At 37.6% G+C, this 18,543-nt stretch overlaps 1 protein-coding gene across 5 annotated transcripts; it reads right to left on the reverse strand.

The window, feature by feature from the left end:
* Nucleotides 1–343: 343 nt before the first annotated feature.
* LOC143658685 (uncharacterized) lies at nucleotides 344–17,965 on the reverse strand. Of its 5 annotated transcripts, XM_077130862.1 has the most exons (4): nucleotides 17,855–17,965; nucleotides 15,614–15,700; nucleotides 13,737–13,863; nucleotides 347–5,649 (listed from the first exon to the last, which is right to left on the reverse strand). In XM_077130862.1, exons 2-4 carry the CDS (start codon nucleotides 15,626–15,628, stop codon nucleotides 3,590–3,592), a joined length of 2,202 nt encoding a protein of 733 aa, XP_076986977.1. In that variant the 5' UTR covers nucleotides 15,629–15,700; nucleotides 17,855–17,965; the 3' UTR covers nucleotides 347–3,589. The 5 variants fall into 5 exon arrangements, with proteins under 5 accessions (XP_076986979.1, XP_076986981.1, XP_076986980.1 ...); XM_077130863.1 differs by lacking the exon at nucleotides 15,614–15,700 and having other exon boundaries at nucleotides 346–5,649; nucleotides 17,855–17,949; XM_077130864.1 differs by lacking the exons at nucleotides 13,737–13,863; nucleotides 15,614–15,700 and having other exon boundaries at nucleotides 344–5,649; nucleotides 17,855–17,943.
* Between the last annotated feature and the right edge of the window lie 578 nt (nucleotides 17,966–18,543).

The following is an 18,543-nucleotide window of genomic DNA, read 5'->3' on the forward strand; positions in this document are numbered from 1 at the left end:
TAATAAAACAATAGTGTTGACAACTATGTGAAGAAATTGGGATCATCACACATTGCTGGTGGGTAATGAATCTAGCAGTTCCTCAACAAATAAACTTAAGAGTCACCATATAATCTAGATTTGACTCCTACAAATATATACCCAAGAGAAGTGAAAACATACCAACAAAGACTTGCAAGTGAATATTCATAGCAGTATTATTCATAGTAGCATAAAAGTGAAAAGAATTTTTTTAAAGCAAAAAGAATTTTTTAAAAAGTGAATTCAAATGACTTTCAATGGGTGAGTGGATAAACAAAATATGGTATGTGCATACGAAGAAATATCATTTAACCACAAAAATGAATGAAGTACGGTTTTACTTTGTTAAAGATGCTTGGATGCAATATAACAGAAATGGAATGGCTTCTAAAAAGGATTTATGATGTTGCAAGTTTATAGTTCTAAATCCATGAAGATGGCCAAATTACGGTATCTGCAAGAGGTTATCATAACTCAAAATAAAGGGCCAAAGACGTTCAGGCTTTCTCTCACAGCTGGGAAGGCATAGGAGATATCTGCTAGCATTCTCTCCTGGCTTCTTGTTTCATGAAGCTCCCCTAGGGATGTATTACTTCTGCATCTCCAAAGATCTCTGGCTATGTGGGCTCTGTTGGTTCTGAAGCTTTTTCAAAATACTTCCTTCTTAAAAGGCTCCGGTAAGCAACCCCATTTTGAAGATGAAAGTGGAGTGGTTTCCATGGAAACCATTTAATCAAAAGTTTCCACCCACAATTGGGTGGGTCACAACCCCAGGGACACAATAAAATAGATTCCACCCAGAAATATTGAAAGAGGATTAAAGAACTTGGCTTTTCTGGGGGTACAAGACAGTTTCAAACCAGCACAAGTACTGATACATGCCACAACACAGATGAACCTTAAAAATGTCCTAAGTGAAAGAAGGCATGTGCAATAGAGACATATTATATGATTGTGTTTATATGACACGTCCAGAATAGGTAAATCCATAAAGGCAGTATAGACTAGATGTTGCCGAGAGCTGGAGTTCTAGAAGATGAGGGGATCAAGAGTGGAAACAAGCATTTTCGGGGGTGCGGTAGCAAAAATGTTCTAGAATTAGATAGTGGTGATAGCTGCACAACTTTGTGACTATACTAAAAACTACTAAGCTGTACATGTTAAGTGATTTTTATTGTATGTGTAAAATATCTCAATAAAGCCAAAAAAATATCTAATAGCTTCATACTGAACAAGAAAACAAATTTCAATCTACGTCCCTGTTCTGTAAGGACTTAAGAGACCTATCATTCAATATCCACCACAATAATGGAGGCAAGAGATGAATGCTGATGACAATGACAACAACAGGTAGAGGAATTACAGACAAGATTTTAAGGTAAAATATACATATTGTGTTCCAAAAGTCCCAGTATGAGAATCGTAGGGTAGCAACAGGTCACCTGCTCCCACTTTACAATATTTCTATCCATCGTCTTATATCTTCTGGTTCTTTCATGAACTAAAGATTTATAGAGCACCTACTTTATGTCATTGCTGTAGGTGCATTTTCATGTCACACAAGTCTCAAAACAATCCTGATCTCATGTATCCACTGATTTTTTCACTGAATACAAGGAATTCTACTCAATTTGTAAAAGAATTAATGTAAGATGCTATAAAATCACAAGTTGAGATTTAGTCTGAAAAATTGCTCTACTAGCTTACTGAATAGCTTTTATGCCTCCCTCTTTCCTCTACTTCTGACACACATTTGGGCAAGCTGATAACCGAGTCCTCCCTCCTTTAGCAAAGCAGGAATATCAAACCATGCCTGGGTACTCTCATCCCAGGCCCATGTCCTAAGCACTACAAAGAGCCCAGGCAGTCTCCTTGCCCTAATCTCTGAATCCATTTTTGGAATGGATTGTGAAGCCTGCATGGCTTTCTCTAGAAAGCTTCTTCACGTAATATTCTCAATCTCCTTTTTTGTGTGGAATTATCAGTCTCAAGATCCAAATCCAATTTTTGGAACCAAACTTGTGCCGTGAAATGGTTAAAAGTACAACTTAACTAAAAATGTTTTAGGGATAAACGTGTGAAGTTATCTAAAAAGGAAAGCATTTCCCCTTTATTTTGTATCCTCATTTATGATAAGGAGAAATCCATAAACAAGGATTCTTTCAAATTACTAAATGACAGCCCCAAGCAAGAAAAACACTTTTCTTTACCTTTATCCCTAAACTTTTCTTTTATTACCTAACACTAAAGTGACCCTCATGAAATCAAGTCCAATGCAAGCCATGGATCTTATTTAGGCACAAAATGGGTATGTGAAAATACAATCATATGATGTATATGCATGAACACTACCGCAAGTTTAAGAAAGGCAGTCTGAAATGGCAGTGTTGTGGTATTTTGATTACAGCCACATGAATATCCAAGTGGCAGAATACAGAGACAATAACTCAAGTGTAAACTATGAAAATATATTCCCCAAATTATGTTTGATTCCACAATGGAAAGGTATCATTATGGATGCCATTCAAGCTTGGGAGCCTATTGGTGTATTGTTGATGTTTGTTATGAAGAACTGCAACAAAGTGGCGGAAGTGTTAAGCTACAAAAAGGAAATGGATTCATGCAGTTATGAACACTTGTTTTATTAAATGAAATGAGACCTATCACCCACTTGAAACAAAATGCTACTGCGTGCATGCAGAGAAGTGATTAAATGTGAATCCTACATGCACACTATACTGCTTTTCATCAAACTTTCCTCTCTTCAGTTACCAAGATTAAGATTAGCTTTTCATTAAACTTTTGATATAACAGATATTTCCTTCCAAAGGAGATGGTGACTATCATTTGCCTTTGGTTATTTCCTCCACATGAGCAGTGTCTAATAACTTATTCTGTTCCTATGAAAATCTAAGTCTCTTAGTGTCCTGGCCTGCTCCTTTTGTTTCATGGTAAGCTGGTAGAGGAATCCTGTGTGATAATCCAGCGGTCCTCTATGGCACCACCAAGTATGTAGAAGAGGACCCTGAACACATTAATAATGATGATTGAGACCACAGTTTTACATACATTCTCACCCATTCCACAAGATCTCATTCACACAATATTTTATCATAATATGCAGTGCTCTTGTTCATCCAGGGAACACAGATACAAATGAACCCCACTAATGAAGTAGGTCCTTTCATCCTACTCATCCCCTCCTGCAGATCTTCAGGGTGACAACTGAAAGGGCTGCGATGAAAGCATAATGACAAATTTCAAACCTCAGGTTGAAAATTATCAATAGTAACATAGCCTTTTCAAGAAACTTCAAATAGAAAAAAAATATTTCATAAACCAAAGAAACTACCTTTCCACAGATCTCCCTGGTTCAACATCTATCATCTCATGAGTTTAAAATGGTTTTCTCTTTTTATTACTGTGCAGTAACAAAATTACAGTACAGAATTTAATATCTGAGGTTGATGAATACTCGAGGACAAAGACTTAGCTCTCTACTTGGAATTTCCTGATGTCTAGTCCACAGTGGAAAATAGTTATGTGATTTACCACACTAGCTACATTTTTAAGGTTTCTCTCTGGTATGAATACTTTGGTGAATCTTGAAGTCAGACCACTGCGTAAAGGTCTTGCTACAATCAATACATTTGTATGATTTCTCTCCAATATGATTTCTTTCATGGTCCCAAAGATGTGAACATTTGACAAAAGCTTTACTACACACATTACATTTGTGTGGCTTCTCTCCAGGATGTATATTTTGATGTCTAGTGAGGCTTGAGGACTGCTTAAATGCTTTGCCACATTCATTACATTTGTAAGGTTTCTCTCCAGTGTGAATTCTCAGATGAATTGTAAGGGTTGAATTTTGGTTAAAGGCCTTGTCACATACATTACATTTATATGGTTTCTCTCCAGTATGGATTCTCTGATGTCGAGTAAGGCGTGAACTCCAGTTAAAGGATTTGCCACATTCATTGCATGTGTACAGTTTTTTTCTATGATGAATTCTTTGTTGTTCCCCAAGGTTAGTATTTTGGATCAAAACACCATTACACATATTAGATTCACCATGTTTATTTTCAGTATGTATTCTGTGATGTCTACTCAGGTGTGCAAAGTGGGTGTAGGCTTTACCACATTCATTACATTTGTAAGGTTTCTCTCCAGTATGGTTTCTCTTATGTTTATTAAAGCTCGAATACACAGTAAAAACTTTCCCACACTCATTACATTTGTAAGTTTTCTGCCCAGTATGAATTATCTGATGTTTCACAAGGCTTGAACTTTGGATAAAAGCCATACCACATTGATTACATGTGTGTGGTTTTTCTGTACTATGAATTCTCTCATGGTTTACAAGGCTTGAACTATGGATGAAAGTCTTGTCACATACATTACATTTGTGTGGCTTCTCTCCTGGATGTATATTCTGATGCCTAGAGAGGTGTGAGTACTGCTTAAAGGCTCTGTCACAATGATTACATTTGTAAGGTTTCTCTCCAGTGTGAACTCTTTGGTGTATCCTGAGGGCAGACCATTGCCTAAAGGCCTTGCCACATCCATTACATTTGTATGGTTTCTCTCCAGTATGAATTCTCTCATGATCCCAAAGGGATGAACGTTTGGTAAAAGCTTTACCACATTCATTACATTTGTATGGTTTCTCTCCAGTATGAATTCTCTCATGACACCAAAGATTTGAACATTTGGAAAAAGTCTTACCACATTCATTACATTTGTATGGTTTCTCTCCAGTATGAATTTTCCAATGACTTGCAAGATTTGAACTTTGACTAAAGGTCTTGCCACATACATTACATTTATATGGTTTCTCTCCAGTATGGATTCTTTGATGTCTTGTGAGGACTGAGAAATGGTTAAAGGTTTTGCCACACTCATTACATTTGTAAGATCTCTGCTCAGAATGAATTCTCTGATGATTAGTGAGGACTGAGTGATGGCTAAAAACCTTCCCACAGTCATTGCATTTGTAAGGTTTTTCTCTAATGTGCGTTTTTTGCTCTTGTTGAAACAACGAACAATTCATGAAATCCTTCCCATTTTTATTGCAAATGTTGGTTTTGACACTAGCAGGAAATCTTTGAAGTAGTGAGACCGAGGAGCAATTTTTGATAGCCTTCTCAACTTGATTACATTCATATATTTTCTCTTCAGTTTGAAATCTCAGCAGTTCAGCTGAATGTGAATGAAATCCAAGTTTACTTTCAAAACATTTAACATACTTGTTTCCTGCATGGCCAATGTCATTTCTTAGCTTCAAAGAATTCCTTAAAAATGGCTTCTCATATTTGATATATTGATATGCACTTTTTCTAACAAAAACATTCTGCTTCAGAGCGAAATTATTACAGTATTTGATATACTGTTGAACTTTTCTACAAGTGAGATTTTTGTTATGGGCTATTGGTGGTCCTTTGCAATTTCTTCTGTCATAACCCCAGTGAATCTCAAATTCATGTATATCTTCCTGGAATTCCCTGAAGTAAAAATCTTCAATGCCATGACTTTCATGTCTTTGCAATGTGAGTGGCTGGCATAATTCTTCCTTATTAATATCCTCTTTTGGTAATAGTTCCATGAGTGCACATTTTGGAGAAATATCTGAAAGATATAGAAAGCAATAAGGTTCTTATTAACTAGAGTTGGTAGATGAATAATTTATACTGGAAAACATAATATTAAACCAAAATGAACAGAATTATGAAATTTTTCAATCATGGTCTTCAAATATTTAAGTACACAGAGAGACCAGGACTCTTCAACAGAAGTTAACGACATGTAGTTCAAATTCTTTTAAGGGAAGCCTAGGTTTATATAGCTTATGACCAAGCCACTGATACATTTACATATGACCTAAAAAAAGAAGTATGTTTCCACTGCCATCTCAAAGCACATACCAACTGGCAACACGCATATGAGTATTTGCTATTTGGAGAGAAACAGATATTATATTACTGCATATCTTCTGTATAAATACTGTGCATAAATAAATGCTAAAAGTACAGTAGTATGTAATATAATGGTAAACAGTATAGAAAAACTTATCTAATGAGTAACATGAATACATGGTAATTCAGAACTGCAAAACAAAAATAGTAACAGGGAAATCAGGAAGAACTTAATAAGAATCACTGGAGGAATACCAAATTTTCTTCTGAATAGCTATTATAAAACTAGCTTTATCCATGCATTATAAGCATTTTGCAACATTAACAGTTAGTGCCTTACATTTATAGTCTACAACAGATACTGAAAATCATACCTGTAAGTCATAATGAAAACTAATAAAACATTTTAATAATCCAAGCTAAATACAACAGATGAAGAATAAATAACCACAATTATACTAAATTAAAATGTGAGGAACTCTAAGGCATTCTTCCTTAGGAACAAAGGAAAGGACTTACATTCCAGAAGGAGCACAAAATATGAAATGTGACTTCTGAAATATAATCTTGAAAAAAAAACAAAGTATAAAGATTAAGAACTGGGAAAGTATGGTGCCAAAGAAAATGGAGGAGTAGGAAGCTCTTTAAAAGTGCATTCCAACCTTCCCTGTATATCAGTATTATATTCTACAAAGGTTCCATACACTAGGGTAACTTTTCAGAAACCTACAACCTCAGATGGGTCCCTGGACCAAAAAAGTCCTGAAATGCAGAGAGGCCAGCCTTTTGAGGACACCAACTAGTTCCATCCCCCAATCCCATATTATTGGCAGCCTCTTCCAATATGAAAAAGTTAGAATGGGCATAGCCCAAATACCCATAAAGAGTGGGAGAAAGATCAAAGGTGATGGTGGAGTCATACAGTATGCTGGTTTGAAAGGACCCTAAAAAACCCATGTTTTGACTCTGATCCAATCAGTTCTTTTAATCCCTATTCAGCACTATAGGTTGGATACTTGATTTAATGCTTTTATGTATATGTTATTTAAAGAGAAGTAGGAATATAACAAAGATAGAATTTAACAAATGAGCATGACTGCTGAATCATTATATTGATATTTCTGTTAGTCTCTAATGTCTTGGAACAACTAGAAGAAAAAACAAAAAATCTGTAATTTTTTACTGTAATCCATATCAAACTTTAAAATCTATTCTATTACTACTTGTCAAAATGTACTTGGAAATTTATTGCTTTTTTGTATATATGTTATATTTCATGGTAAAAAAAAAAAGGTACAAAAAAAAAAACTTAACCATAGAGGTACTAAATGCTGAGTAACTGTACTCCTAGGTGTATACCTAAGAGAAATGAAAATATATGTCCACAAAAGTGTACATGATTATTCATAGCATCACTGTTAATAATAGCCAAAAAATGAAAACAACCAAAATGTCCAACAATGGATGACTGGATAAATAAATATGGTATATCAACTGACAGAAATATATTGCCAATAAAGAGAAATGAAGTATTGTTACATGATATGGCATGGATGAACCTAGAAGATATTATGCTAAGGGAAAGAGCAGTCACAAAAGACTACAAGTTATATGATTTCATTTGTATGGAATATTCACACTAGGCAAATCTATAGAGTTTGAAAGTAAAAAAATAAAAAACAAAATGACTGGTAGACTGTTAAATAGATGAATTTTATGGTATGTGAATTGCATCTCAATAAAGGAGTTACCAAAAAAAAGGGGCATCCAAATAACAAAAATAGCAAATAAACTGGCAAAAATAGCAGAATCAAATTTATCACAACTCTGGAAACTAATCAGAAGTAGACAGCAATCAAATGAACACCTAATCAAGAAAAAGGCAGCTAAATCTAATTAGAAGAGCTTTATAGTGTTTTAATTTACCCTGGACCCATACCATCCTCCCCTAATCAGCACCAGCCTTGAAAACAGCAGCCCAAGTTCCTGGTAAAAAAAAAATGTCTAGTACCAGAAGAAACAGACAGATCTCAATCTCAAAGAATTAGCTGTTAATTTTTTTTTTACCTGTCTGATGGGTATTGACTACCTGAAAGCATAGCTCAAAAAGCATGCCTTTATTTTGCTTAACTCAACTCTCACACAGGAAAGGTACTTCTGGGGGGAAGAGAAGGGTTAGCAAGGGAGACTGTCCAATACTTAAATTTAAAGGCAAATGTATTAGCTGATGATGTCTGGAGCAAGGGATTACAGACATGCAGAACAACAGACATACTGAAGAAAAGCTGGGGAGTTAGACACTTTAGGGAGTAAGGGCTCTGAAAGGCTCCCCCATATTCTTGGGAATGTAGAAGGTCATGTGTGTGTCCATGGCTGGGTACATACAGAGAAAACATCAGGAAAGGCCCAAGTTCTTACCTCTTGCTGATGTTCAGGCTCTGTGTAAGCAGAAGGCCAAGACTAAGGCATAATTTTAAATTTCACAACTGAATGTTAAAGGTGTTCTCCAACACAAAGTACCCATTTGCAAGGAATGGGAGACTTTTTTGTCATTGTTCCATTTGTATAAGAAAATTTCTCTAAAATTATCAGCTGACAAGTAAGCTAACCAAATACAAAATTCTTTGTGACAAAAAAAAACAGACATTACAAAATTAGTTCAGAAAAGTTACTAAACAAAGAACAAAAACCACAACAAGAAGCAACAAGAAACCTTGTAAGGGGGGAGTTATGATTTCCAGAGGCGCCACATTATAATACTAAAAATATCCACCTTAAAAAAAATTACAAGGCATGCAAAGCAACTAGGATGCATGGCCCATATACAAGAAAAATAAAAAAGAAATTAATAGAAATTGTCCCTCAGAAAGTCAAAATATGGGCTTTACATGACCAAGACTTTAAATCAACTACTTAAATAAGTACAAAGAGCTAAAAGAAACCACATACAAAGAGTTAAAGACAATAATGCCTTTCCAAATAGAGAATATAAACAGATCAGAATTATAAAATGACATCAATTGAAATTTGTCAGCAGAAAAATACAATAGCTGAAATGAAAGATATGGTACAGGGGTTCAACACAAAATTTGAAAAGGCAGAAAACATATGCAGTGAACTTCATGATAGATGATTTTGATATGAAAGAAAAAAGTGAAGAAAATAGAACAGAATCTAGGAAACAAGTGGGACACTATCAAGCATACTAACATATCCATAATTAATGAATTCAGCAAAACAACATGCAAAAACAAGTTGTGATGTTATATAGGGATAATGAGCAAACTGAAAAGGAAATGAAGAAAACAATTTCCTTTATATTAACAGCCAAAGAGTATAATACTGAGGAATTCATTTAACCAAGGAGGTAAAAGACTTGCACATTGAGAACTACAACATATATTTGAAAAAAAAAAAAAAAAACCTAAAGAAATGTAAAGACATCATATATTCATAGGTTGAATGACGTAATATTGTAAAGATGGCAAGAGTCCCCAAACTGATCTCAGATTCAATGCAATCTGTATCAAAATCTCAGTAGATCTTTTTCAGGAAATGGAAAAAGTTGGTCCTAAAATTCATGTGGAATTACAAGGCACCTCTACTGCTAAAATAATCTCAAAAAAAAAAAAAAAAAAGGAAACACAAAGTTGGAGGACTTAAATTTCCTGATTTCAAAAGTTATGACAAAGTAAAAGTAATCAAAGCAGTGTGGTTGGTACTGGCACAAGGACAGATACATAAATCAATGGAATAGAACTGACAGTCCAAAAATAAACCCATACATCTATGGTCAATTCATTTTGATAAGGTGCCAAGTCACTCAATGGGAGAAAGAATAGTTTCTTTAAGTGGCATGGAAACACCTAAATATCCATATGCAAAAGAATGAAGCTGGACACTATCCTCACACCACATAGAAAATTTAATTATCAAAATAGAAAAAGGACCTAAATATAAGGGCCAACTTCTTAGAAGAAAGCCGAAGTAAATCTTCATGTCCCTGTGTTTAGCAATGGATTCTTAGATATGGCACCAACTGCATAAATAAGAGAAGAAAATATACATAAATATGATTTCTTCAAAATTTAAAACTATTTCTCACAAACCAAACTCAGTGAGATACCACTTGAGGCCTACAAAGATGGATGTTGTTTAAAAAAAACAGAAAATAAGTGTTGGAGAGGATAAGACAACTAGAACTCTAGTACATTCTTTTTGGGAATGTAAAGTGGTCCAGCTAATGTGGAAAGTAATATGGTAGGTCCTCAAAAATTTAAAGATAGAAATACCATATGAACTGGCAATTCCTCTTCTAGACATATACTAAATGAATGTGAAAATGAGGTCTCAGATAGATACATGCAGACCAATGGTTACATCAGCATTATTCACCATAGAAAAAAGGTAGAAAAAACTTAAGCCCATGAACAGAAAAATGGTTAAACAAATGTAGTACATACACACAATGGAATATTATTCATCATAAGATAGAATTATTACAAATAGGATGTCTTGAAGATGTTATTTCAGTTAAGGTGCTCAGCCCAACTGAACTAGGCTGGACTTTAATCAAGATTACTGGAGTCCTTTATAAACAGAAAAGGCCCAGGGAGAAGACAGAAATCAAGAGAACCTAGAGGAGAAAGAAGACATTGCCATGTGACAGAAGAGCCAAGGAATCCCAAAGAATACCAGCCAGCCAGAAGATACCATCCCTAGGAGGAAGCAAGCCTTGTAGTGTCTGAAACCATAAGCCAATATATTTGTTCGTAAGCCAACCCACTGTACGGTATTTGTTTTAGCAGGTGAGAAACCAAAAAAGGTACACTTACATACTCCTGATAGGAATGTAATAAGGCATAGCCACTCTGGAAAACAGTCTGGCATTCCCTCAAGCAATTAAACACAGAATTACCATACCCAGCTACTCCACGCTTATGTATATACCCAAGAGAAATGAAAACATGTGTTCATGCAAAAAACTGAATATGAATGTTTATAGTAGCATTATTCATTATAACCAAATAATTGGAAACCACTCAAATATCCACAAAGTGAAAAATGCATAACAAAATATGGTATAAAATGGAATACTATTTGGCCATAAAAAGGAATGATGTACTGATACATGCTACAACATGAGTGAATATTGAAAAATGCTAAGAGAAAGAAGCCAGTCAGAAGAGTATATTTCACTTGATTTCACTCATAGGTAAATGTACAGAGACCAAAAATAGATTAGTGGTTGCTTAGGGCTCAAGGGATGGGGTGATATGAGAGTGATAGCTCAGGAGTAATGGATTTCTTTTTGAGGTGATGTACATATCTGTAAACATAGTAAAAACCACTGAATTGTACATTTTAAATGAGTTAATTGTATAGTATGTGATTTATATATCAATAAAGCTGTGAAGAAAAAAGTGGGAGGATGATATGGTCCATATTTCAAAACTTCAACTTCTAGCATAAAACCAAAGGGAGATGTTTATTTGGTGTAAAATTTATATTTTGGGTAACACATTACCTACACCATAAGTACATGGAATCTTGAAAAGGGCATGACATCTTGTCAGTTTGTAGGACAGGTTAATGTGATGCCCCGATATATCCCAGAGTAATCTGGGCAGAGGATAAGTTTTGTAAAGTCCCCTTAGGGGACTGGGAGAAAGGAAATATTCAACTTCCCTCAGGTGGTTTCACAGGAGGTTAGGGTGGGGTTGCCATATGATTTTGCAAGCCCCACTGCTACATATATAACTGGAGGAACTGAGATTGGGGACACGAATGGACATTTGCACACTGATGTTTATGGTGGCAGTGTTTGCAAAATGGGTGGCCATTACAATGACTGAGGAATGGAAAGCGAAAATGTGGTGTTTATACCCAAAGGACACCTAAGTAGCAATAGAAGGAATGAAGTAGCAAGGCATGCAACAAGGTGAATGAAACTTAAGGATAGTATGTTGAATGAAATCCCAGAAACTAAAAGACAAATATTATCATGCCTCATTCATACGGACATTATATACAAAGTTAGAAAACTGAAGTTGAGAGCATGGATTATCAGGTTGGGACCTATTGTAAAGGTTCCTAGACTGTAAGCTCTTACAGCAGTCACATATATTTAGGAGTTGTAACAGATATTTCTAAATTCTGAGATACTATTTGAATATAACCTGGACTTTCCTTGAAATTTCAGGTATTTATGTGACATCTAAAATTCACAGTTAGATCACTGAAGCCATGAAAGTAATCCTTACCCCATTCAGCAACTATTTAAAAAGCTGTAAAAGTGATCACACTCCCCTAGAGAAATGAATGAAGTTGATCTGGACAGGACTAAGGTGAATTGCAATACTGAGGAAAGGAAAATATGGCCCATGTTTTAAAGTTTCAACCTTTGGTATGAGACCAAAGGAAGAGTTGTTTATTTGGTGCAAAATTTATAATTTGGGTAGTGCATTACCTAATTTCACTTGCATGGTCAGTTTACTTGAACACCAAAATTATGTGAATCTTGAATAGGGTGTGAGATCTTGTTGGTTTGTCCCAGTTAGCGTGATGCCTCAATATACCCCAGAGAAATTTGGGCAGAGAATGAAAAACTCCCTCCTTAGGGGACTGAGAAGAAAGGAGGAAATATTCAACTTTCTCACTATTCAACCTTTCTTACCTGGGGAATTCCTGACATTCTTGCAATCATTGGGAACAACCAATTCGATAGGCTGAACCCTGAATCGTGGGGCTCACCCCTATGAAGCTTATTCCTAAAAATGACAGGCTAAGCCTATTGATAATTATGCCTAAAAATCACCCGCAGAGAACTTCTTTTGTTGCTCAGATGTAGCCTCTCTAAGCCAACTTGGTAGATGAACTCACTGCCTTACCTCCTTTGTGGGACATGACCCCAGGGGTGTAAATCTCCTTGGCAATGTGGGACCTGACTCCCACAGATGAGCTGGGACCAGGGATCATGGGAATGAGAAAGCCTTCATTACCAAAAGGGGCAAGAGAGAAATGAGACAACATGTTTCAGTGGCTAAGCGACTTCAGGACCAAGAGGTTATCCTAGAGATTATTCTTATGCATTATACAGATATCCCTTTTTAGCTTATGGTGTAGATTGAAGAGCTAGAGGGAAGTACCTGAAATTGATTAACTGCGTCCCAATAGTCTTGATTCTTGAAGAGGGCTGTATAACTAAATAACTTTAACAATATGACTGTGTAATTGTGAAAACCTTGTGCCTGATGCTCCTTTTATCCAGGGTATGGACAGAGGCATAAAGAAAAAACAAAAAGGATAATAAATAAATAAATAATAGGGAGAGATAAAGGGTAAAAATTGGGTACATTGAAATACTGTGGGTCAATGAGAGAGAGATATAAGGGGTATGGGATATATGAGTTCTTTTTTTTTTCCTTTCATTTTTTTGTCTAGTGTCACGCAAATGTTCTACAAATGATCCTGGTGAAGAATACACAACTATGTGATTATATTGTGAGCCTTTGTGTAATATAATTGGACGTTATATATGTGTATACTTCTCAATAAAAATACTTTCAAAAAAAGAAAAAAGTGACATAAGATTCTGCACTTGCACAAGTCCTTAACCCACCATTAGCTGTGTATGAAGTGTGTGGTTAAAGTCCAGATGCTACACGAGGATGCTTTTCATTTCTGAAATAAACACAACTTAATCTCAGTTAAGCAGTGCTGAGGATCCCAAGCAACTCACAAGAGAAAAGGCAAAGATACCCAAAGGCACAACCTGACTTCTAGAAGGAAGATTCTCACCCAGGGAGACCAGGCTCCTGTAGTTCTCCAACATCACGTCCCTGTACAAAGTCCTCTGCTCAGCATTCAGGCAGTCCCACTCCTCCTGAGAGAATTCTATGGCCACATCCTGAAATGTCAACAGTCCCTGAAACAAAAAACAAATTACACCAAGAGGCCATAGTGAGAGTTCTCATCCTCCCACAAAATGAAAGAACAGCGGTCTTAAGAGCAATTAGATTGAAGAGACAAATCCATGTAAGATAATTTTGAGTAAGTTATATATCCCTAATTTTGTTTCATCATACGTTTCCATCAAAGGATATGAAATACATAAATCACTATGTATTTCAAGTTTTTGTGGATGATAAAAGAAATATACAATTGAAAAATCATCAACACAGGGTCTTCTATAAAGAAGTGCTAGATATGATGCTCTACACACTTAATGATAATTCATTTCTCGATGAGCTAGAGCAAGAATGTCTTCAGGGATGTCAACGTCCACAGTGGTCTATAAAGGTCAGGATCCGAAACTCATTGCAGAGACAGCAAGAGAAATGACTAACAGTTTTTGAGCACTTCTCATGTACTAAGCATTACTCTAAATGCCTTACTTGAGTTAACTCCAATAATGACATAAAAGTTTAATAGAGAAAGATTAAATTCTAACTTGGAAACAACCATGTCACAAAGCATGTAGGGCACTTGTTTCAGGTCACCAGCTAATAAATGGCAGAGCTAGCACCTGAACCCAAGAAGTTGGGCTTTAGAATCAAAACTAAAAAATCAAACAGCTAAGTAACATATATAGCATTAAAAGTATATTGGCAGAAGGTTTCCTTATAAGTATTAACTTGCTAATGGATTGTGTAAAAAAAAAAAAAAACCTTTAAGTCCATGGAAAACATTCCAGACATATTTTCTAATGTTAATATGAATATAAAATGCATTTATGAGATGACAGTCTGTTGTAGACACCAGGGGTTCCTCGGCATGGACATATACATATAGACACACTTAAATTAACTACAATAAAAACAGCAGTCTCTAAGTGACAGATTTTCTTGGATGAAATTTCATGATCCATCATTTTACATGCATACCCATTTCAGTATTTTTGGTACAGGGAACATGTATAAATTGTACTTAAATGAAACTAGGTTGTCAACATTGTTCTATGTAACCTATTAAAAAAACAATGGTGGAACTAGAATTTGGTCTCACTCTCTTTGATGACAAAAATAAAATCCTCTGCTTCATCACCTAGAGCACCTGCTATATGACACTTCCTATGTGAATACCACGGTCTCCTTGGGATGGATGTACTTAGACATTATGTGGATGACACATTTTAAGCCAAATATGGAATAAAACATCCTCTATCACTGCTGTATGTTTCTGAACATTCCACTCTATCCCAAACCATTAGAATTTTGGAGCCAGAAACAATGATTCACTTGTTTAGCTTAAATACATTATAAAATCAGGCAGAGCAGATTTCTCTTTATCACGTTTCTTTTCCAGAATTTTCCTGTGTCCATGTGCATTCATTCAGCACATTAATGTAGTTTCATCAATTCTGGTCTGTATCCTAATCCACATGTGCAATCCTAAGGAATCTCTGCTGCCCATCTTCACATGGGACCCACTCCTGTCTCCAACCCACGTCAATCCTTCCCATGACAACCTTGGAATGGAGCCTCTTCTCAAGTTCCATGTTTGAGTCAGAGTGGGATGGAATTTGCATAGGAGGAGGGAGACTAAGAGAAGGACCTGGGTGAGTGTGAACAGATGTGTTAGGTATAAAATACTTCAGAGTCAGAGAAGGAACAAGTCAAAAAAATAGTATTTCAGGAAACAGAGATAAAATAAACAACAAAGAATATGACTTTTACCTGGGAAAGAGCCATTCCTGACCCTTCTTTCTCAGGTAAACTCTCCAGACTTCTTTCTCAGGCAAGATTTGTCTTGAGATGTTAATCCTAAGGTTGAAAATATGCTGTTTAATGCTTAGATTCAACATACTGCATACCTGTGCCACAACCACACAAACAAGAAGGACCTCAACATGGGGAAAAGGCAGTTCACTGTCCACTGCAACAGGTGGCATTCAGAACAACAAATTCCTTCATGGAGACCAGCAGAGAGTTTCTCATACTTTCTTCAGCATGCCCTCCCCTTCTAGTGAAACCACAAATTTTTCTGCAAGAGTGAGGTTTTGGGCTAGACAAAGAGATAGATTTAAAAATAAATAACCTGATATCCTGAAAACCAGGAAGAGAGTTGTAAATCAACTGTGCAACATGCTGGTCTTAGGAAAAATAAGATGAAGAGGAAGAATTATTTGACTGGAGTTAGAAAAGGGGAGGTCATTAGTGACCCTGACAAGGAAAGTATCAGTAGAATGGTGAATGTGAAAGTATGATTGGATTGGGTTCAAGAACAACAGAAGGCAAGAACTGAAGTCAGAGAATATGAACAAATTGTTGGTATATTTTACTGCAAAATGGAAAATAGAGAGGGGCACTTACTGAATGGAAAGTTGTGCTTAATAATAAAAGAGAAGGTACTGAAAAAAAGAGGCTTTGGTTTTTTTTTTGTATTATGATGGAACACCACCACCATCTGTGTATGCTTACCAACTCCCTAAAGGTAAAAGTAGATGATGCAGTGACAAAAGTGTAGTGGTGTTCTATGAGGGGTCTTGGGACTGGTGCACAGTCACAGGATTGGTAACAGCAGGGAGCAGGGACAGATGATTCCCAGTCAATAGCGAAACAGAGAACACAGATCTGAGTCACATGGGCAACCCCTTTGGGAAAGATCACTCTCAATGCTTCCACAGAATAGGAAGTAACAGCAGGCTGAGAGAAAAGATGGAGAATGAGAACTTGGACTTCTGAGGGGCTCGGGAGGAAAAGGTATGGAATAGATGCATTACGGAATATGAGAGGAACTAGGCCAGGTATCTGAAATGTGACCACTCAGTGTAGGGTTAATTTTTCCTCCAGCGGGGATCAGCCACAAGGGGAAACAAAACAGAGGAGGCAGAGTTGAATGTGATGATGATGTGAGGGAGAAGCAGAGTCAGGTGTGAGAGAATGATTGCATAGGTCCTTTGATTTGGGGGCATATGGAGTATTCTTGGATCATAAGGTTATTAGTAACTGAAAGAGCTTTCCTCCATATAGCATTCAACAATAATCCGAGAGGTCCAGAATATTCCACCGTTTTAATCTTTTTTTTTCTAACCCAAGGTAATAACAAAAATATTGCCACACACAGTAAGGGCTGCATAGGTATTGAATAGATGAATGACTGAGATGGTCAGAATGACAATAGCTCACCACCTGGCTCAGCCTTCACTTTGGGGTCTGATGTTTGCACGATTCCTATTTCAAGCGTAAAATTCAACCAGAAATCCGTGTGGGAATCACCAGGGGTAGCAGCCTGAAGCTGAACAGACCCACTTCCTCAGCAAAAGAGGCAAACTCAGCAGAAAGAGAAGCTTCCTGGCTACCCAGAATTTCCTAAGAGGGGTTGGGGTGGGGAGGAAGAAAGAGCTATCTCTGAATTAGACGACCTCTATCGCAGTGATTTTCAACATTTTCGAGGACTGGGACCCATTAAGATTCTAATTACAAACGGGCATCCTCTCCCAGAAAAATTCCACAGAGACACACACTGAATTTTAAAAATCACTTCAGGGACTGCTATTTCTCCAGATTTTTCTTATTTCCTTTTCTCGCTCCCTTATCCTCGAAATTGTTCTGATTCACACTCATTTTTCATTTATGTCCCAGACTTACATTTCTCGTCCTCCCGCCGTAGGTCTTTCACATTCGCCAACCTCCGCAACCTCCCCTACGCCCAGCGGGGCGCTGCACATTCACGGTTAAGGAATACAGATGTCCCCAGCCCAGGAAGAGAGCTATCCACTCGGGATTTGGGACAGTAAACACACCATGACGATCACAGCCAGTGGGAGGTGACTTGTGCAGAAGAAACACAGAGTCTCCCCGAACAGGCGCGGGTCACTTCCCCCAGAACGGGCTAAGGGGCCTCCCCAAGGCGGAGACTGAAACAAAGAAGACTAGGGAGGGCCCCGCCCGACTCACAGCCGCGCCGGGACTCACCGGGTGTGGGGATCCTAACGTCCGGGACAAATGCCAGACTCCCGGTGTGCAGGACTGGTATCTGACGGGACGCGACAGGCAGGTTTGAATCAGAAAGTCGGAAACTCACTGAAACGTGCGCCTCGCACCGTTCTATCCGCTTCCGGGTCTGCGGGCATCTGCGCCTGCGCACGCTGGCGGTTGCTGAACGTGCGGGGCTCAATGGGTGGGGCCGGTGAGGGGCGGAACCCGGGCAGACTAGCTGTTGCGTCCCACACAGATGGTTCCGTCTGTTGGCCCTCCGGCCGTGGGAACCTTGTGGTCAGTGTTTGAATATCTTCTACCTGTGGGTGGGCCAAAGCTGCGTCGTCCCTATTGTCAGTGACTGGTTCAGACACTGTACAAGGCCTTGGAAGCCGAGATGTTGTCGACGCAAGAGTGAAAAGTCCTGAGAGGAGGCCGGGGCGCTGGGACCGCGGCTGGCTCGGACCCGGAGGCGCGCGAAGCTCCCAGACCTTTGGAACTTGTTGTCTGATTGAGCCAGAATGACTGGCCTGCGTAGGTGAAGGAAACAAGGATGTGAAACGCGAACCTCTGCCTGTGCAGTGTAATCTTGCCTCCCACCAGAATGAAAATTCCATTTTTTGGGACGCGGTGCAACCCACCCCTCAGTTCCTGGAACTTCGTGGGGACAAGTCTGGGCTGTAGGA

This window comes from Tamandua tetradactyla, chromosome 16 (assembly GCF_023851605.1).
Source record: "Tamandua tetradactyla isolate mTamTet1 chromosome 16, mTamTet1.pri, whole genome shotgun sequence".
Taxonomy (NCBI): Eukaryota; Metazoa; Chordata; class Mammalia; order Pilosa; family Myrmecophagidae; genus Tamandua; species Tamandua tetradactyla.